This window comes from Camelina sativa, chromosome 1 (assembly GCF_000633955.1).
Source record: "Camelina sativa cultivar DH55 chromosome 1, Cs, whole genome shotgun sequence".
Classification (NCBI taxonomy): Eukaryota; Viridiplantae; Streptophyta; class Magnoliopsida; order Brassicales; family Brassicaceae; genus Camelina; species Camelina sativa.
The window spans coordinates 19,688,936-19,707,792 of NC_025685.1; the positions used below are offsets into that span (position 1 = coordinate 19,688,936).

The 18,857-nt window shown below is 36.5% G+C and overlaps 6 protein-coding genes and 1 pseudogene across 7 annotated transcripts; 2 read left to right on the plus strand and 5 right to left on the minus strand.

The window, feature by feature from the left end:
• LOC104699571 (auxin-induced protein 15A-like) lies at positions 1,231 to 2,063 on the minus strand. The gene has a single exon (XM_010414900.2). The coding sequence runs from the start codon at positions 1,928 to 1,930 to the stop codon at positions 1,613 to 1,615; it is 318 nt and encodes a 105-aa protein (XP_010413202.1). The 5' UTR covers positions 1,931 to 2,063; the 3' UTR covers positions 1,231 to 1,612.
• LOC104699581 (transcription initiation factor TFIID subunit 14-like) lies at positions 6,091 to 8,001 on the minus strand. The gene is made up of 6 exons (XM_010414912.2): positions 7,718 to 8,001; positions 7,416 to 7,504; positions 7,086 to 7,307; positions 6,807 to 7,000; positions 6,606 to 6,727; positions 6,091 to 6,363 (listed from the first exon to the last, which is right to left on the minus strand). Exons 1-6 carry the CDS (start codon positions 7,817 to 7,819, stop codon positions 6,295 to 6,297), a joined length of 798 nt encoding a protein of 265 aa, XP_010413214.1. The 5' UTR covers positions 7,820 to 8,001; the 3' UTR covers positions 6,091 to 6,294.
• On the minus strand, positions 8,203 to 10,057 carry LOC104699592. Of its 2 annotated transcripts, none has more exons than XM_010414932.2 (3): positions 9,845 to 10,057; positions 8,566 to 9,405; positions 8,203 to 8,479 (listed from the first exon to the last, which is right to left on the minus strand). In XM_010414932.2, the coding sequence occupies exons 2-3, from the start codon at positions 9,387 to 9,389 to the stop codon at positions 8,305 to 8,307; spliced, it is 999 nt and encodes a 332-aa protein (XP_010413234.1). In that variant the 5' UTR covers positions 9,390 to 9,405; positions 9,845 to 10,057; the 3' UTR covers positions 8,203 to 8,304. The 2 variants fall into 2 exon arrangements, with proteins under 2 accessions (XP_010413234.1, XP_010413224.1); XM_010414922.2 differs by having other exon boundaries at positions 9,646 to 10,044.
• On the minus strand, positions 10,220 to 12,640 carry LOC104699603 (SEC1 family transport protein SLY1-like). The gene is made up of 2 exons (XM_010414942.1): positions 12,410 to 12,640; positions 10,220 to 12,234 (listed from the first exon to the last, which is right to left on the minus strand). The coding sequence occupies exons 1-2, from the start codon at positions 12,438 to 12,440 to the stop codon at positions 10,391 to 10,393; spliced, it is 1,875 nt and encodes a 624-aa protein (XP_010413244.1). The 5' UTR covers positions 12,441 to 12,640; the 3' UTR covers positions 10,220 to 10,390.
• Positions 12,765 to 14,638, plus strand: LOC104699615. The gene is made up of 7 exons (XM_010414955.2): positions 12,765 to 13,011; positions 13,360 to 13,619; positions 13,705 to 13,735; positions 13,830 to 13,903; positions 14,003 to 14,130; positions 14,245 to 14,325; positions 14,426 to 14,638. The coding sequence occupies exons 1-7, from the start codon at positions 12,846 to 12,848 to the stop codon at positions 14,481 to 14,483; spliced, it is 798 nt and encodes a 265-aa protein (XP_010413257.1). The 5' UTR covers positions 12,765 to 12,845; the 3' UTR covers positions 14,484 to 14,638.
• LOC104699605 lies at positions 14,513 to 15,154 on the minus strand. Its single transcript, XM_010414946.1, has one exon. The coding sequence runs from the start codon at positions 15,109 to 15,111 to the stop codon at positions 14,632 to 14,634; it is 480 nt and encodes a 159-aa protein (XP_010413248.1). The 5' UTR covers positions 15,112 to 15,154; the 3' UTR covers positions 14,513 to 14,631.
• Positions 15,338 to 17,880, plus strand: LOC104699625 (annotated as a pseudogene).

The window sequence follows — 18,857 nt, forward strand, 5'->3', positions numbered from 1 at the left end:
ATAGGAAAATAATGAATTTATTTCACTTGCATGTGTATAATGTCAACAATAACATATGTAATGCAAAAATAACAACTCCAAAATAACATTAAACCATTCTATGGAGAAACACATAATATGGGGAAGCTAGCTTCTGAGCACACAATTTTTATATGTTACTAACCTACGGTTTGTACTTTGTCCAATCCGGATTATAATTTCAGATTAACGAGGACGCTAACCGAAATCAAAATTAGTAAAATCGCAATAATGTTTTCTTAAAACTGATTTGAACTTAAGATAAATTAATATCAAGCTGATGAATCTAGATGAAATACTATATTGTATGTATATAACAATGAGTCTTATGATACTTTGAGTTTGAGATATAGGTAATTATGATAAAATGATGATGATGATGATGATGTTATGAAACTGGATATGATTATGAAAACAATTCTAATTCGTCGATATATATCCACTAGCATCTATGATGTCAACAATAGCATATTTTAATGCAAAAAAAAAACAATTGTTTGAAGAACACATAATATGGGCAAGCTAGGTTCTGATGGGGACAATGCATTTTAAAAATTGTTATTATACATATCTCTCGTGAATATGGTATGGCGATCTAAATAATCCAGATATATGATAGTAATGTGCCTTTCAATAAAATCTATTAACATTTTATAAATAAAATAAATTTAAAAAGCTCGTGGGAGACTAGCTCATCAAAAAAAGGTGAGACTCGTCAAGTAGACTGGTATAAGTTATTAAGTTATAACGAAGGAACGAAGAAGATTAATGTGATCATGATACCATTCAACTTTGCTAGGAAGGAGGACATGATAGTTTGGCGATCTATATGTGTTCTGGTCAAGATAAACATAATGGGGACATCAAATTAGCTAATCTATATTACGGAAGATTCTTTTGGTTTTAGGTAACAACCATAAATAATACGCATATATACAAAATGTATGTGGAGGGACTGGGTTTTGGTAGGATCATAATGATCTATCATAAAAATCTGACTCAATAATTGATATTATTACACATAATCAAATCTTTTTAGAGTATTACTACTACTTGCTAAGACAACGTACATGGTAAAATAAATTAAACAAATACGGTAATTAACACTCCAACAAATAAAATACTACTTACATTAAATATAGCAATAGCAGTTCTATTGAGTTGACTAAAATATCGAATGTGTTATATATTTCTATCATTATTCCATGTATATAATAGAAAAAAATCTCAACATATATTAACTATGCGGATTCATATAACACATAAACATCGTTACCACAAGTCCACAAGATGATCAATGATCATAACCAATTAATTTGTAGAGTTAACTAGCTATAATCCTCTCAAGATGATTAGTCAACCTTTTTACGTTGCCTTGAGGGAAAAAAGTCTCCCACTCCCACCCAATCCCAACTATTACAAAATATTAAGATTACTAACAAACTTAGTTTAAGAAAAAGAATGAAAAAAAACCCCAAACGGGTTAATAATGCCTAACGAAGCTTCTTAGCCATGTTCTTCCGTCTTAATCAGAAAATCCTTAAAAATGACTTGTTTGTTTCTTGTTTTTGGATTTATCTTCAAAGATCGAGCTTTATCTAAACATGGAGATAAGTGACCTGAAGAAGACTTCATCACAAGGCAAGGTTATACCCATAACATGGTTAAACCCAAACTCTTCCTCAGCTAGGCGGAGCAAAGTTTGGAACTCGGAGTGGTCGAGCCAAGAAATGGGAACGATGTACCGACTTCGGTTCTGTCCAACGTAAACCGGAAAATGACCTTTTGGCACGTCTTGAGGAAGATCATCTTCTTGGTTCTTCATCTTTCTTAGATTCGAGCATCTCTTTACCATTTGCTTGATAGATACTGTTTGAGACAACGTTGCTTTGCTCGATCTCTTTATTGCCATTGTTCTTTCTTTTCTTTTCTTCTTTTGTTTTTGGTGGATTTAGTTTTTGATTGAAGAATGATATGGATGTAAGGGGTACAATGGAGAAGTATTTATATGGACAGACAGTTTAGAAGGCTAATAAATTAATAGATTGATGATAGTTGATGCAGTCTTTTGCTATACCTTTATAAATTGGGTGGTATAGTTTTTTTTTTTTTTTTTTTTTTGTCATCAAATTGGGTAGTATAGTTATTGACTATAAATAAATAGGTTTGGTTACTTATGAAGTTGACCAAATAGTGACAATAATATCATATATGTATTAAATGTATGTTACATTCAAATTTGAATGTATATATACAAGGACAAAATATCAAATTATGTTGACTAACAAATAACAATAGATAAAACTAAAAACTGTATACCTTCTTGATTTGGTTACCTTACAATTTTTTAGATCATAATTAGGTTGATTATTTATGACGTTGACCAAAATTTGTGATTAGCTAGATTTATATGTATCTCGTACCCAAAAAAATCAGAATCAACGACTAACCATTAGTAACACATGGAATGATTTTGCATTGAGATAAAAATCAATTAAAACCCACGTAAACACGTATATGTATATTTTGGGGGGAAATTTTCAATATTAATTTGTGACTTTGTGGCGAAGCATGAACCCCGTACATGGATTCGAGTTCTAGTTTCACTAGGCCTACCAAATTAAGATGGCGGGTACAATGTATTCTAGAGACTAAAGTCCGATGAAACTGAACTTCCTAAAGCTAATCACATAAATAGAAAAAATTACTAATGATATGTATATAAATCATATATGAAGAAGAAAAAACTAATTATACCAATCAAATTTCCTGTTTTGATTCATTAGAACACCTAGCTAGATTCTTTGTTTTTGTGAAAGCAAAATCATGTGAGATGTAGGAGGTGAGGGCAAATAAAACATTGAGGACTGAACCAACAAGGACAAGAGAGAGATGCAATATAAACTGTGAAAGAATGTATACAAAACGAAGTTTGGTAGGGACTATAACATTGCCCTACAATGTCTCCTTATTGCCTTTACATACTTAGACAAATTTACAAAACAAACGTCCATTTTCTTCTCTTACGTACCTTTAAATATCATATAAATGAGCCAATGGCCCCGTTAGATACATATCTATTTAATGTACAGTTGTACATAGATTACGGACGAAGTAAAAGATGTAAGTTGTAACAAAAGTACGTACTTGACGAGATATACATATATAAGGACTCGACATAAAAGATTGCGCAAAGCCATTGTCTTTATTTTGCATATACGTACAAGTGTATTTTGTTATAATTGTACATTAATTATTGAAACGTAACAGAAATAATATTTTCATTTTCCCTCATCAAAAACAAAAAAACATAGAGGACATGTTGTTGTTGTTTTTATTTCTCTCTTCGAACAATGTCATCTAGATCTAAGACAAAACTAATCTTTAAAGTAAACATTTTATATTTTACAATAGTGACCAAAAATGTGTATCCAATAAATAGAGATTTCATTTTGTTCTACACACATGTGAGTGAATCACAACTGTTTCACTTTTTTTTTTTTTTTGTATATCATTTGCAAGCCCATATTAGAGGTATTGTTTATTACCATTTTTTATACATCATCAAATATTAGGTATATAATCTTATACATTACTCTTGAGATAATTTTTTTTGTTAAAGAAAATACTCTTGACATGATGATCGTTTCTTTGTCAATTTTCATTTTGTCTTTTAATAATACATATATCCTATATAGAAAAAAGATAATGATTAAGGATATATGTTCCCATGTGAAAATTAGAACATTAATGCTTTAGGCTCGAACCTAATCTTTTGTTTTGTTATGATTTATGAAAGCCAGCCATCATCATCGAGGCCGATGCCTTGTGTTTACGTACTTCTTCGCCGTCCTTAATGCATCATACCTTATTTATCTCTCTTTGTCAACGTTCAACTTCTTCTTTTGTTTTTCTTTTTTTAACTTTTCTTATTAAGATCAAAAATTCATAATCAATCAAAAGCATACTAGAAACGTTTGTTTTTTTAGTATAAAACCTTGGAAATTTCTTGGCCGTCCTTATTGTTATTTCACTTTTATGCCAATCCGAATCAAAAGCGATGTCACTTATGACTTATTAGATCACTTTTTATTCAACTATAATGTACAAAGAGAAACAAAAACAAATAGTCGAAGAAGAAAAATACAAGTAAAGAAAAGTCAAAAAGATGAGTGGTGTGGGATCGAAGAGTGGGACAATGAGATGATGTGACCGATGGCTGAATATAAATGGCGCCACCTGTTGTGGTTGTAACTCGTAGACACTATCAATTCATTCCTCGTTGACATCAACCGAAAGCCCCAACACCTTCGAATCTATGATTGATAAATCTTCCTTGAATGCAAATGGATGATTTAAACTAAGAACATATAAGAGTTGAATAAGTAATTTAGTTATATTTTTATTATTTGAGATGAATATGTAAAGAAAATGATTCAATCCGTTCAATTATAGAAGTTGAATAAACAAATTATAAAAGAAATATGTTCAATTCATTCATTTTTTTTCCTTCTCTCATTAGTTTAATTGTCTCATCTTTTAATATACTGATTTTATAATATTTTCTTTATTGATCAAGAAAAAGTTCTATCTTTTATAATTTTTATATATTATTTAAATTAAAAATCATAAAAACTATAAGTAATCAACAAAATTTTAAGTTTTTGGTGAGAAATTTTATGAGATTTAGTGTCGGTTGTCGGATCTTGAGTATTGAGAAAATTTGATAGTTCGTGAATCTTTTTTTCTAAGGATTTTTTAGTCACCCCAGCTTTTAATTTAGTTGTTACATGTTCTATTAATAAATTTTAATTTATATTATTAAACACAGATTATAAGATTTAAAAAATATATATATAGATATGATCACAGAAATTCGCATGTTCAACATAAACACCTCAAGAATTAACACAAAAATAAATACCACTTTCTTTTTTACAATTTTTCTTTAACTTGCAAATAATGTTAGCTATGTGTAAGTTAGATTTGTGTATATTTTAGGACAAAACTACAAGAAAGTGAATTTATGTATATTTTGGGACAAAACTACAAGTAACATTTTTTTTGTTTTTGACATAAGTAACATATATTAAGTTTACAAATTCGAAGAATATAATTACACTTCTCGTCATGAAAGTTTAGATTTGATATTATTTATAATTTTTAAATTTTGAAAGTAGCATGACTAGATTATGAGTTAGATTTCGATTTTGTGTGTTTGATCTGTNTTTTTTTTTTTTTTTTTTTTTTTTTTTTTTTTTTTTTGCAAATTGAGGGTAAAGATGTTATTTGGATGGTATTTTGGTAGAAAATCAAAGAAAAATAGATTGGGGGAAAAGTACATTGAAAAAGAAACAAGAAGAAGACAAGGATTTGGAAATAGAAGAGGCAAGAAAATAAGAAGAGGCTGATGTGTGAAGGGTCCATTGTCTTGAAATCATAGGACTCTCCCATGTGGATACTATCCAAAAACCTAAAACACCACCAGCAACACCACCTAAGCAAAGAGGGGTCATAATACATAAGCAGACATATATTCTTCACCTTCAACTTTGAGCCACCAGTTTCATTTCTTGGATAACCCTAAAGTGGGGAAGTTCATTTCCCATGTTCTATGGCCACAATGAGAAACAATGATTTCGACATCTTTGTCTCTCTCCCTCTTTCGGTTTCCAAGGTCACATGTGATTTTTTTGAATTTCACTTAACAAGAGCCTAATAAACGTCATTGTCAAGGTCCCCTCCCCATGAGAAGTGAATGTGTGTCTCTTCTATAAACTAAACAAGTCTGCAAATGCCTAAATTCGACGCAATCTCTCTATGAAAATGACAATTAGTAGACGCTACTGGTTTCTCACTGCCTCCTCTGCAGTACAAAAAGAAAGCATGAAAGATACAGAGCTTTACCTTTAGGATCCTATGTCAAACAACATGATTGAACCAAACAAACCAGTTGCGTTTCCAAATGTTCACCAACGAGGAGTACCTCCGTATTAGCATAGGAGTAACAAACCTATGATGCGTATGTTTGAGAGAAACTTGTAACAAAGAAGCAAACAAAATGGACAAAAGCATAAGCATTAGTACTTGTAGGTACAAATACCGATATAGACTACAAATAGGTTCATTTTTACATGTTCTAACAGTTAGCAAAGTTGCTCAGATAATAAAGATATTTTAAACCCCCATCGATATTTGTTAACGGTATCACAAAAACTTTCTGAGCAAACAAACTCCTTTGTTGTATGATCATCAACATTAGTAGCCAGATGAAGACTAACGTCCTTCAGGTTGCCCATCTACCATGATCAGCTGTCGTTTTAGCTTGGCGATATCAGCTTGCACCTATTAGATTTAGATTATACATACAGTCGGTTAATAAGAATTTCTAACACAATTCTATAAAAATCAAGACAAAGGCTTTGTCACAAAGCCAAACAAGAATGCTCCCCAAGTCTAACTGCTATTTAAGTTTGAGCAGAGGAAATTGTAGCTGTATCATTTAAGAAATCCACGTTAAATGTGAGCAATTCAATTATTGCAACAGTAAACCTAAGAAATGGAAAGTTGAGTAGAACTGCGGAAACCTTCTGACGAGCTGCATTAAGTTGAAAAAGCTCATCTGCTTCTAAAAACGTCCAAAACCATTGACTGAGTGGATGATCCTTAGTGTCTCCATTTCTCAACTGATGATAAGTATCAGCAACTCCTGCAACATTACAATGTGAGAATTGACCATGCTTCTGGCAAAAACTGTTCCTTCACTAGACACCAGAACAAGTATGTACCTGAAGAAGGCAGGATGAAACCATCTGGAAGGTTAGAGATGTGTACAGCAGGGTGATTATAAACACGGGTGAGGAAACTCTCGAAAGGGTCAGGGAAGACAACTTCATTGTAAGACTCAGCGACAACTGGTATCTTGATAGACTTAGGAACAGAACCATATTCATTCTCCGGGTTCAGCTTTAAGACGTGAGACCTGGAACAAAGTTCAATAGCTCCTCAGAGATATGTAAAGCAACTTAGACCTCTGAAAATACACAATCACACATGGGGAAACTCACAACTCCAACTTCTTTTCACAGACATCGGTATGGAGGAAAACAGTAATGTCGATTTTGAATTCTCCCCAACCACACTCAGACAATGCAAAGGGAGGAGAATCAACCACTCTAGTTGGGTTCTTAAAACTTGGATGCAAATGGAAGATGACCCGCTTGATAACCACACCAATATCTTCATCCGTAGCCCCACGTACATAGACAGTCCACTTATGTGTTCGATATCTAGTTCATGTAAACATAAAACCCAAAAAAAGATCAAAGATTGCAGCATTACCATAACAACTCTTGAAGTAGAAACATAAGGAAAAAAAAAGCGATAACATCACTCACTCTGTGGCCCTCTTTCCAAGAAAAAAAGCAACCGATCCACACACAATAGGAACATAAACTTCAACATCTTTGATCCTTCTTCTCCCACTCTACCAAATCACATTTAAAAAAAAAAAAAAAAAATTCAGAACCTTGAACATTTCAAATTTTCCGAAGACGATTAAAAATCGAAACTTTCATAGTTTCATGCATAATCGAAGACACGAGAAACTAAGGAAACGAAAACCTAATAAAATAATTTATCCGAGAAAGAATCAAAGGTGGCACTTTTTAGGGTTTTATCGACAACAGAACAAAAGTACCTCATCTTCGCGATCATCAATTGTTCTACCCATTCCGAACATACGTAGCTTCTGCGGAGGAGACGCATCAGTTTCAGACATAACCTCCATATCAGACTCCATCGGAACCGAAGAAATTGCTTTCGAAATCGCACTGTTCAACTCTCTTTTTTTCTCTTTCGCCGATCGCAGAGGAGGGAAACCAAAGTCCAAAACGATTGATTTGGGGTTTTAGAGCTAAAACACAAGTCGTACGGAACAGAGAGCCACGTCATTGCGTATGCCACGTGGATAAAAAATGTTGGTTAATTCTATTTGCCACGATTTCGCCTCGTTGGCAATCTGTATCAAAACTTTGTGCCGTCTTATATAGAGACGTAAGAACTACCTGTCGTTTTTGGGAGTTAGAGAAACAAAGACTGAACAATTTTTGGTTATGCATCCCATGATAATAAGAATCTACAGATTACAAGAATGTTTTGCTTTTATCTGAAACAAATGAACAATGAAGGAAGAAGATATGCATCATCTACTTCTGTGAAAGCATTGTCTCATGTAATAACAAGAGATGATGAGTCAACAACAATGCAAAGAAAGATAGCAAAAATTCATATGTTTGATGCACTCAGAGCCATGACTTTGCATTGTTCGTTCAAAGCTAGAAGCTGAGCTTCTTTCTTGTCGAGAAGTGCCGTCAGTTTCACGTTCTCCTCCATCAGTTTCTGAACCTCAACCTCCTTTTGTGCCTTCTCGCCTTCTAATTGCGTCGTCTTAGTAACCAGCCTGCTTCACCATTAACAAAATTGGAACAAATGGAGACACAAGAAGGAGTGATGAAATAGTTGCATAAAGAAGATATGAGGACTGACCGTTCAAAGAGCTCTTCTATGGTTTTGAATTGTCTCTCCGAGGAAAGAAGTGTTTCTCTAACATTGGTAAAAGTACTGACATAGCTTTTAAGCGACTCGAACTCTCTCTTCACACGAGAAAGCTCCTCTTCGTTTTCCACAGCTTTTTCCCTCTGTCTCATCGTCTCTTCAACTAGTTCCTCAATCCTTTCCCGCATTTCGTTTAGAACACTATTAGTCCCATGAGCAAACCTTTCCATCTCTTCTAACTTCAAGGCCAAATTCTCGATTTGGACTGTCTTCCTACTGACTTCTTCCTCGCCCAAAAGTGCCCTCTCCTTTTGAACAGCCGACTCAGATTCTGCTGCTGTAACCCTCCTCACAAGAGATTCCAGCACATCAATAACAGTCTCTATGGATTGGAGCATCTCATTAGTATAAGCTCCATCCTCTACACCCAAGGAGCCACGGTACCTACTGGTTTCAGGATTAGTGCTCCTATCCCCTGCAGAAGATGAACCACCATCTTTCTCAGCAAGGTCTAATCCTTTCAGTTCGATCTGTTCCACATTGGCTAGATCAGGAATAGCCAAGACTCTAGCTTTTGATCTCAAATAGCGCAACATCGTAGCAGTCGATCTGACTCTACCGGAAAGAACACCTAATTCCTTTCTGGCATCTTCTTCAGAACGAAACTCAAGGTAAGCCTTGACATCCACAAGTTCAGCTTCTAAACTATCTACCTGCAACCGACGAGATTCCAATTCACTCTTCCATAACTCAGTGGCTTCCTTGATCAAAGACTCTTGTGCAGATAAGTTAGTAGTATCCTCTTTACCAGCCATCCCCAGCCTCTTCAGCCTGCAAATAAGTTAGAAAGAAGAAAGCTTCAAACCCAAAAAAAAAAATCAAAGAAGCTTTTAAAAAGGGCAGATCTAGCTTCAAAACAATGGTAAAGATGAGTTTAACCCATAAGCCTTTTTAGCTTCATTTTAAGTTTAAAACAATCAACAAAACAGAGATCAAGACAAAGGTGATCATGATTTGGGCTGGTCAAACACAAGCCACTAAAAAAAAAAACAGGGAGAGAGCGTTATTAACTGTTGAATTATCATCTTCAATCATCTGAGCTATTGAAATAAAACGAGAGAATCGATAATTTTTTCTGGCGTGAAACCGTTTGATTTAATCGACTCAATCCTAGAGAAATCGAAATCGATCGGGGAAAAAAAACACTTAAAAAGAGCTGAAGATTTATTATTATACAATGAAAGAAAAAAGGAAAAAGAGGGATCCTCACAAAGGTTCGAGATTCGCTCCGGCTGATTCCTGATTTCCAGGAGCAAATTAGAGGCGAAACTCTTGTCCTCCGTCCGTCGCTGTGGTTTCCGAGGAGAGCGGGTGAGATTGGAAGGTGGAGACGAAGACAAATTACAGGAAATGAGAAAAAAAGGACCAAACCAAGCTACTTTGCTTTTGTTGCTCCCTCTTACTTTTTTTTTTCTTTCTTTTTTGATATGATATTAAAATATCATAGATTTTTTTTGTAATAGGATTAGTAGAAATTATCTTAAAATATAATTAAATTTATGAACACACTGTACCTACTGCATTACCAAATTTACCCAATAAATAAATCAATCAAATTTGGTCATAATTCACGAAAAAAAAAATATAAGAAATGAATACGAGATTGTTTTATAAACTGTTAAATAACAACAAGCACCACTGGAGAGTGGAGATTTATAAATTTGATTTTTTTCATTGATGTAGAAAGAAAACTAAAAAAACCTCTCTTAAAAGCCAAAATAATAATAATAAAAAGCAACAGTGCGTAATATACTGATCAGTGACCAGACGATGACGATGAAGCGACCGGACCACCCAATCCCATCTTCTTTCCCAAAACTCCAAGCTGCTCGACCAATTCACCTCCTGTTAGAATCTCAGTGGCTCCATATATAACGTTCTTTACGGTTAGCTGTCTCTGAGTCAGCTCCTGCAAACTCCCATACTCAACATAGTTACCTCCACCGATCATGAACACTATAGCTTCTCTAAACGGTCCCTTCACGTGGCTACCACCTGCGCTAGAAGACTTTGGAGCTCTAGGGTCTAGGAAGAGGTAAGAGTCGATCTCTGGGTTCGGTTTTCCTTCTGTTAAAGCTTCAACTGTTCGAGTCACCGCCAACTGTTGATCACTAGATAACAGATTCTTGACTCCTGCGGTCACCGCGCTTATAGACTGTCCGTAAAGCTTCTCGGCCCAGTCTACAATGTTGCTTCTGCTCGCTGAGTTCGCTGAAGAAGCAGCAAGAGATACGTTTAACGATTTGATCTTCTTCACGTACTGAAACGCACTTGTATCAGCCTCAGCTTCATTCAATGCTGCTTCCACGGCTTCAACTTCGGACTGGTTTATGGTTTCTGTGGAGATCAAGTACATGATTGCAAACCGGAGCTTGTCCATCTTTGTCCCTTTGCCTTTCAGAGCAGCCATAAGTTCGGCTCTGTCGATTCCACCTCTCATCATCATGTCGCTTTCTTTCTTAGTGAAAGCGTCAATAGATCTCTCCTTGATATGTCCTAAGAGCGCAGTAGCGATGTTGGTGTGTTTGTCAATCACTTGCTTTCTCTCTGTTAACTCCGGGAGCGAGTTCACAGCGTTCATGAGATGTTTGGTGTTTCCAATCAGATCTGTCCCGTCAAACTCAGCGCCGCTCCCGCCTCCCGTTCTCTTGTTAACCTCTTCGACGTCTCTCTTGTACTTGTTCAACTGGGTTTCAATCTCCACAGCAACCTCTGGAAACTCCAGAGAACTGTTTGCTGACCAGAACAGGTCCGCACTATCCAGCTCAAACGATTTCATTCCACCTTTCTCTCCCGGAACGTTCAATCGGTTCAGCTTTAAGCCGAGAACGTCATGAACAAGAGGCCGGTACCTGAAATCATGCTGAATCCCAACCGAGAGCTCAAAGTTCCTATCGAAAATGCACAAGAGAGGACGCTGAAACGAGCTCATGAACCCGCCACCTTCAGTAAACAGATTATTCTTGGACAAAAGATGATCCCTCAGTTTCTGATCCAACAAAGACGCCACCATCTCTGCCGGTCCACCACGAGGGCAACGGATAACAGGGACAACACCAAGCGTTACCAAGACACAAAACAAACCACTAGCGACCCTTTCGATAATCTCCTCGATCTCTTTATCCCCAGCTTTTGGATCATTCATTTGAACATAGGTAGACTGCTGGGCCAGAGAGAACAAGTTGTCTTCCAGAGTCACAAACTCCAGATACTGATCATGCACTTTCGTGACTTTCTCAACAGAACCAGACTTAAGAGTCCCAGAAGCTAGCTCTTCAAGATGCTTGCGAGGGATGGAAGACGAGAAATTGAGATGAAAAGTATCGTAGAGAGATCTAGAAGCATCAGCTACGATCCTCTGGAGGTTGGATTCAGTAGGCTGAACAAAGTACACAGCGGGAACATCGTGAACTGGTCTTCGATCTTTGTCAATGAGAAAGTAGAGTGTAACACCATGCTTACGCAGATCCTTGACATGGATCAATGGTGATAGAATGTTCTGGCAGAATCTGTCGTAGATCAAGATCTTGTAAACTTCCTCGTTCGCAGTTCCACTTGGATTCAAAGGTTGGTTCAGATTCAACATCCGGATTATGCATTCTGCGAACCGAGGGAGAGAGAGAGAGATCAAAGATCCAACATCAACATTTATTTCTTAATTTCATCCTAATTCACAATCTAATAGATCGAACACAATCTCTAGGAAGCAATACACGAATAATTTGCAGAAACTGAGATCATTCACAAACGTAGAATTTGAAAGAGAGATATTTACCAGTCTGTTTCTGACGGAGATTGAGAGCCATGGAAGCTTGAGAGATTCTGAGCTATTCCTTCCTCTCTGTATCGTCTTTGCAAATCTCAGATCGAGATTAGGGTGATTCCACGAAATGAGTTCTGAGAAATTTCAGGTAACCAATGAAGAAAAAAAAAAGCAGCAGAGACAACTCGATCTGAATCCAAAACTCTAATCTGGAGAAACTTCAAACTCAAAATCACTGATAAGACTGGAAAATCGATGAATGAAACTGATGAGGAAGAACGATGTTTGGAAAATTTTCTCCGTAAGAAAACAAATGGGCCTGATGGGCCGAGTCAGTTTTTACAAACAAATAGCCCATTTATTTGTCAACTCTCTCCTCTTCCCTCCTCTCTGATTGATTCGTCGCCGGAGAGAGTACGTACTGGAGTTGTTCCGGGAAGAAGAAGAAATGGGAGACGGAAGAGAAGGAGATTGGGAATGTTTAGGATGTAAAAACAGGAATTACGCGTTTAGATCATTCTGCAACAGATGCAAGCAGCCTCGTCTGTTCATGGATAACAATACTTCTCCAAACTCTAAGTGGCTTCCTCGTATCGGAGATTGGATCTGCACTGGTTCGTTCTTTCTCTTGTAATATCAATTCAATTCTTGCTTTGGATCATCGAATACAATTTCGAAATCAGTGTGAATTAGTTTCCTCGATTGTGCTAATGAACTAGAAGCAAAACTAGGATTTATCTGAATCATGAATTCTGAGTTCAAATCCTTAAACTTTCAAATGTTTTATGATTCACCGGATTGGAATTGCGAATAGGGGGGTTTACTTATAATTATAAACTAGGTTGAGGTGTTTTTGTGTATTCTGTGTTGTGTGTATATGGAAATTGCTGGTGGGGTGTGTTGTGGTGTGCGTGCGTGCGTGCTGTGTTTGGTGTGTGTGGTGTGGTGTGGTGTTGCAATAGGTTGCACTAACAACAATTATGCATCACGAGAAAAGTGCAAAAAATGCGGGCAACCTAAGGAAGTAGCTGAAATGTCAGCACTTGCAATCCCTGGAGCTTCTCTTCAGACTCATCTCCACTACTTCACCCGTGGACCTCAGCCAATTGATCAACCTGGTTCCTTGCTCGCATTCCCTAATCAAGCTTCGGTTCTTAACGAATGGAGAAACGGTGACTGGATCTGCAGATGTGGTTTTCATAATTATTCCTCTCGTATACAGGTGAGGAATTTTGTTCACAATGCAAAACCCGACTTGTAAATTCGGGCTTGTTGTTTACACGTTTCTGTTTTGTATGTCCCTGCAGTGCAAAAAGTGCAATGAAACAGCTCCACTAGGTATGGCTTTTGTCTATTTGATGAACACATATCGATGCTGTGAATTCCTTGAGAAACGAGTTTTCATTTTGGGAAAGTTTGTTTTGTGTTGCAGCCCTTGGAACAAAGAGATTAGCATCAGAAGCTTTGGCTCATGAATGGGATAGCAAAAGACTGAATCAAGGATATGTAAGGATTAATTAGACCGCATAAAGTGATGAGTACATTCATGATAATTTCTTTCTGCATTTAGTACTTTAACCTTTGTTTCTTCTGGCTCTTGTGCAGACAAGCATGCAACCACAGTTAGCAATATATGCATCTTTACCTGGTACGAGCCCTGGCAGGATCTCAAATTGGCAACTCCCTCTTCCATTTCTACAGCAACATTCAACACCTGCTTTACTTGGGAAGGGGTACAGTATTGATCTCTCTAATCTCCATTGTTTCTTAAAAACTATAATTTTTCCATAATCTCTTGAAGAACGTTGTGTAATCTTCCCATTTCTTTATTTTGACCAATTACATAGAGCAAAACAATGGCGTGATGGAGACTGGATGTGTACAAATTGCAAGAATCACAATTATGCATCTCGATCAGAGTGCAATAGGTGAGTTTCACCTATTTGATGATGATGAAATCTCTTCTGGCTTACACTGAGTTAAGTTAAACATAAGCCAATGACAATCTCTTTTCCTTTTTCATGTTAGGTGCAAGACAAAACGAGAAATTCTTGATCAGGACCAACACAATCTTGAAGAATCATGAAGAGTGTTCTTTAGTGGCATAACACAGTGTATCTATAAACCACTCATTAAATTTCTCAATCTCTGTTTGCTTTTGTTTCCGGTTTGGCTACTCAAAAACTAAACTTTAATACAAACCTCAAAATGTTTGAAAAGTTGAGAAACCTTTTTTAACCCTTCAAGATGTTTTTAGGATCAAGAGGCGGCGTATCGAGCTGATAAAGATTGAACGCCGGTCCGACGAACCGGAAAAGAATCCAACCTCCAATGACAATGTAAATCGAAGCGTAAGCCAATTTGTTCAGCCAAAACAACAAACCTTTCTCTCCAACATAAAGCTCTAGTGCCTTCTCATTCAATGTCATCTCTTCCCATGGCTTTTGAACAGTCTCTTTTTTCTTACTGTTTTGCCCTCCTCCTCCTCCTTCTCCTGAACCCTCTTCCCTAATCTTCTTTCTCGACCCTCTTTTGAATCTTATCTCCACCCCATCGAACGGCTGAGAAATCTTCTCATCCTCACCACCACTGTTTACGCAGTTTATCGTTAGAGTTCGTCTGTTGTTACGATGCAACATGAACTGGGTTTGTGCGTAAGATTGTTGGTGCTTCAGATTGATAACATTGGGAGCTAAAAAGTGGAGAGTTTTCATTTTTTTGTGTGTTGATGAAAGCTTTGATGAAGAAGAAAAGGAAACGATTTTTGCTCAATAAAAAGATAAGCTTTTTCATCTTCAACCGTTAAAATCCTTTGACCCACTCATTTTTTGACACGTGGCTATTCGAAGTTAATGGGCTTTTGGGAAACCAAATGGCCTAGCAGCTTTAATTGGATTTGGCGGCGGTACAATCCCGAGATTACCCTTGTTTGGTTTCTTGAATTTACAAATTACAAAGTGAGCTAATACAATCACAGAAGAATCATTCCCTGGCTCGATTTCAAATCGTGTGGACTTAGAAATCTTCAGTACGATTGTACGATCGGAATCGAGCCAGAGAAAAAAAAAGATGGAAGAAGACCCATTTCTCCGGCAGTACCAGCCGTCGGAACTTAAGATCGCTTCGGAGTTTTTGACGAATTGGCTACCATTCTTATCTAAAGATCTATGCAAGGACTGTAATCACCTTCTCTCCAATCGAATCCGCTCTCTTGACCCAGGTAAATGGATTCTCAACTCTTTCCTAGGATAGCGTTTCATGGCGAAATTGAAATTGTCTGTATAGGAGGAAGCCAGAGATGTTCTTTGTCACCCGTACTTACTTGATTCTGCTTTTTTTGATTGCTTGTTCTGTTAAATGATAAGGTTGCCAAATTTAGGGTTTTGGTAATTGGAACAAATAGGAAGGCTTATAGAGTAGCTGTTGTTTATTTGTTAGGAATTCACAGTTTTATGTTTTCTAATTTTGTGAATTATGTGTAAGTTGTTGCTTATGAGGAATCATGTTTCCTTTTGTGTAGAATATTTTAGTAACGCAGACAAAGTTGATGGAGAGTGTAAAGCTGGTTCTTGTTCAGTATTGAGAACAAGTAACAATGTGGATGATAATTATGATGGGAAGTCTAATGAAGATTTTGAAAACGTCGAAGACTGTGATAACCATTCGTTAGGTAGTTGGAACGAGAGTGGAATTGTATCTGGTTCCTTTTCTAAAGCTTCTAGTAGTGTACGTCCCTCTCGACCAGCTGTTGTTGAAACACCAAGCCCTCGAATTTCTTGGGCTGATATGACACAGGAGGATGAGTTAGAGGATGACGAGGATGAGGAGGAGGAGCAGAGGGATTAGGGTAGGAAAGGTTTTGATTCGAGTTCGATGAAGACTCCTCAGAAGCCTAAGTTTTCTAGAGATCAGAGAGAGAATCTTAGGCTGATGCATGTGAGGAGAAAGAAGGATTTCATTTGCTTGGAGAGAGTTAAGGGAAAGATCATTAACGTGCTTGAGGGACTTGAGTTGCACACTGGTGTTTTTAGCGCAGTGGAGCAGAAACGGATTGTTGATTTAGTGTATCAACTTCAAGAGAAGGGTCGAAGAGGAGAACTTAAAGGTAGCTTCTTGGTTTGGATCTGGAAATTGCTCTTTATCTTAATTTGACCTACATTCGAATCTGAAACTTGTCTTGTTCTCTCTTCTGTAGAGCGCACATTTACTGCTCCAAAAAAGTATATGAGAGGCAAAGGACGTGAGACTATTCAATTTGGCTGCTGTTACAACTACGCTATAGTACGTATAACTCGTTTTATCTGTTTCATTCTAACAAAAGGAATGAAGAGTTCAACCTTGTTATGTGTTGATAGGATAGAGCTGGAAACCCACCTGGTATCCTTAAACGTGAAGAAGTGGATCCATTACCTCATCTTTTCAAAGTAATCATTAGAAGGTTGATTCAATGGCATGTTCTGCCTCCAACTTGTGTTCCTGATAGCTGCATTGTCAACATCTATGACGAAGATGACTGCATACCTCCTCACATAGACAACCATGACTTTCTCCGTCCATTCTGCACCATCTCTTTCCTCAGTGAATGTGATATCCTCTTTGGCTCAAACCTGAGAGTCGAGGGTGCTGGTGAATTCTCGGGTTCGTACTCAATACCGCTTCCTGTGGGGTAAGCAAGTTCTGTAAGAATTTCCAATACCAAAACTTTTCGCCATCCCTTGTCCAATAGTATGAAAACAAAGACATTGATATTTGGATAAATTTCAGATCAGTTCTGGTGTTAAATGGAAATGGAGCTGATGTAGCTAAGCATTGTGTACCTGCAGTTCCTACAAAAAGGTTTGAAATATATTTTGTTGCATCACAATTCCTTATATGAGCAAACATCAGTATCCTCATATAAGTGGTTTCTTACCGTTTATTTTCAACAGGATATCAATCACATTTAGGAAAGTGGATGAGTCGAAACGCCCGGTTTGGTTCACCCCAGAGCCTGATTTGCAAGATATCGAGCCACTAGCATTAGAGCTGAACCGCTCTGGTTCTTCTGTAAGGTCCTCGGGATCAAACAGCCATAACGGCACAAACCGAAGAGGACATGGACGTAGAGGAGGAGGCAGTAGTTATGACTCAAGAGGTTACTATAATGCTGAGAGAAGCAGTGAACATAATGAATCTGGAGACTGGCCATCAAGCCAGAGAAGAGGGCAGCCACGTTCTAGTAGAAACTAAGGTTACATTCTTCAACTTCTGGATCTCAAGTTTTTTATGGATTCTTTTCATTAATTAACCATTTTTCCACATAAATATAAAATTTGTACAACATATTAACATAACGTCCTGAGTTTTTTTTTTTTTTTCAGACAATCTTATGTCTGGGTATTTTATTTATTTTTGTGTCTACGTATTTGTTAGTTTCTGAAATTGTATAATGTATATTACAGTATGATTTGTGGTTTAGTGTGAATTGTTCTGTGGTTTGTTTAGCTTTATGTTTTTTTCCCATACAGTTTTCCAACTGATGTGACTAAAGAGTTTCGATCTACGAGAGCATATATATATATAATATAGTATTAGTAATCGATGATTGATTTGACCAAGTTATCATACTACATTTATATATGTTTTTTTGTGAATATTGTTTCAATAACAAATAGTACGAATGCGTTTTTCAAAATTTTGAGGGAACACCACTTATCGTTTACTCAAATCTTTCGAACACGAGTGACTTATATGAATGAGGCGTTTGGTAATCTGATTTTTGAGGGATCACCACTTATCGAGTCTTTTTTTAATCTTTTACGATTTTTTTACCGGATACATAATTAAAATGGAAGAATCGAAGAAAAAGAAATAATGAAAGAACACGTGGGTTTAGGGATCACTTTCTTAAAATCAATAGAAAGAGAGAAGAAAAAGGCTTTGTGCTCTATTTGAGTATGACACTTTATATCAATGAAAAGCGTCGATGTGTTGTATATGAGATATGGAATGATCTTCTCATCTCAAATCCCTATTCGTTCAATTCCCTTTTCTACCATTTTCCTACTTTCTTCTAACAATGTATCATACCCTTTTTCTTGACATAAAAGTAATTTAACTTTAGTTGTCATCTTTTGTAAAATTCGTTTCCACGTTTTTAAACATACTCATTTCCGATTTCATGCAACTTAGAATTTAAATATCCAAAATTAGATTACCGCCACAATTTTTCTAAATTTCGTATATAAAATAGATGATTGGTCATTATGTTTGTGGGGTTTAGTAAGTAATCAATCAGTTTGTTAAAACCCGTAGTTTAAAACTAAAATTTTCCAATTATGTTTTATAAATACAAAACAAAGAATGAAATTTCTAGGTTAACTATTATATGTTGGGTTTGATAGGGGAGTGAGAGAAGGGGAGAGAACGATGAGGAAATGATTACCCGTAAGAAGAGGAAAGCCAAAAAAAAAAAAAAAAA

Coding starts and splice junctions, on each gene's coding strand:
- LOC104699571 (XM_010414900.2), bottom strand. CDS start 1,930: ATGGCAATAAAGAGATCGAGCAAAGCAACGTTGTCTCAAACAGTATCT.
- LOC104699581 (XM_010414912.2), bottom strand. CDS start 7,819: ATGGAGTCTGATATGGAGGTTATGTCTGAAACTGATGCGTCTCCTCCG. Junction 6,728..6,806: donor TTTCATCCTGCCTTCTTCAG/GTACATACTTGT, acceptor GTAATGTTGCAG/GAGTTGCTGATACTTATCAT. Junction 6,364..6,605: donor TTAATGCAGCTCGTCAGAAG/GTTTCCGCAGTT, acceptor TAAATCTAATAG/GTGCAAGCTGATATCGCCAA.
- LOC104699592 (XM_010414922.2), bottom strand. Junction 8,480..8,565: donor ATAGAAGAGCTCTTTGAACG/GTCAGTCCTCAT, acceptor ATGGTGAAGCAG/GCTGGTTACTAAGACGACGC.
- LOC104699603 (XM_010414942.1), bottom strand. CDS start 12,440: ATGGCTCTCAATCTCCGTCAGAAACAGACTG. Junction 12,235..12,409: donor TCTCCGTCAGAAACAGACTG/GTAAATATCTCT, acceptor CTCGGTTCGCAG/AATGCATAATCCGGATGTTG.
- LOC104699615 (XM_010414955.2), top strand. CDS start 12,846: ATGGGAGACGGAAGAGAAGGAGATTGGGAATGTTTAGGATGTAAAAAC. Junction 13,736..13,829: donor CAATGAAACAGCTCCACTAG/GTATGGCTTTTG, acceptor TTTGTGTTGCAG/CCCTTGGAACAAAGAGATTA. Junction 13,904..14,002: donor AAAGACTGAATCAAGGATAT/GTAAGGATTAAT, acceptor GCTCTTGTGCAG/ACAAGCATGCAACCACAGTT.
- LOC104699605 (XM_010414946.1), bottom strand. CDS start 15,111: ATGAAAACTCTCCACTTTTTAGCTCCCAATGTTATCAATCTGAAGCAC.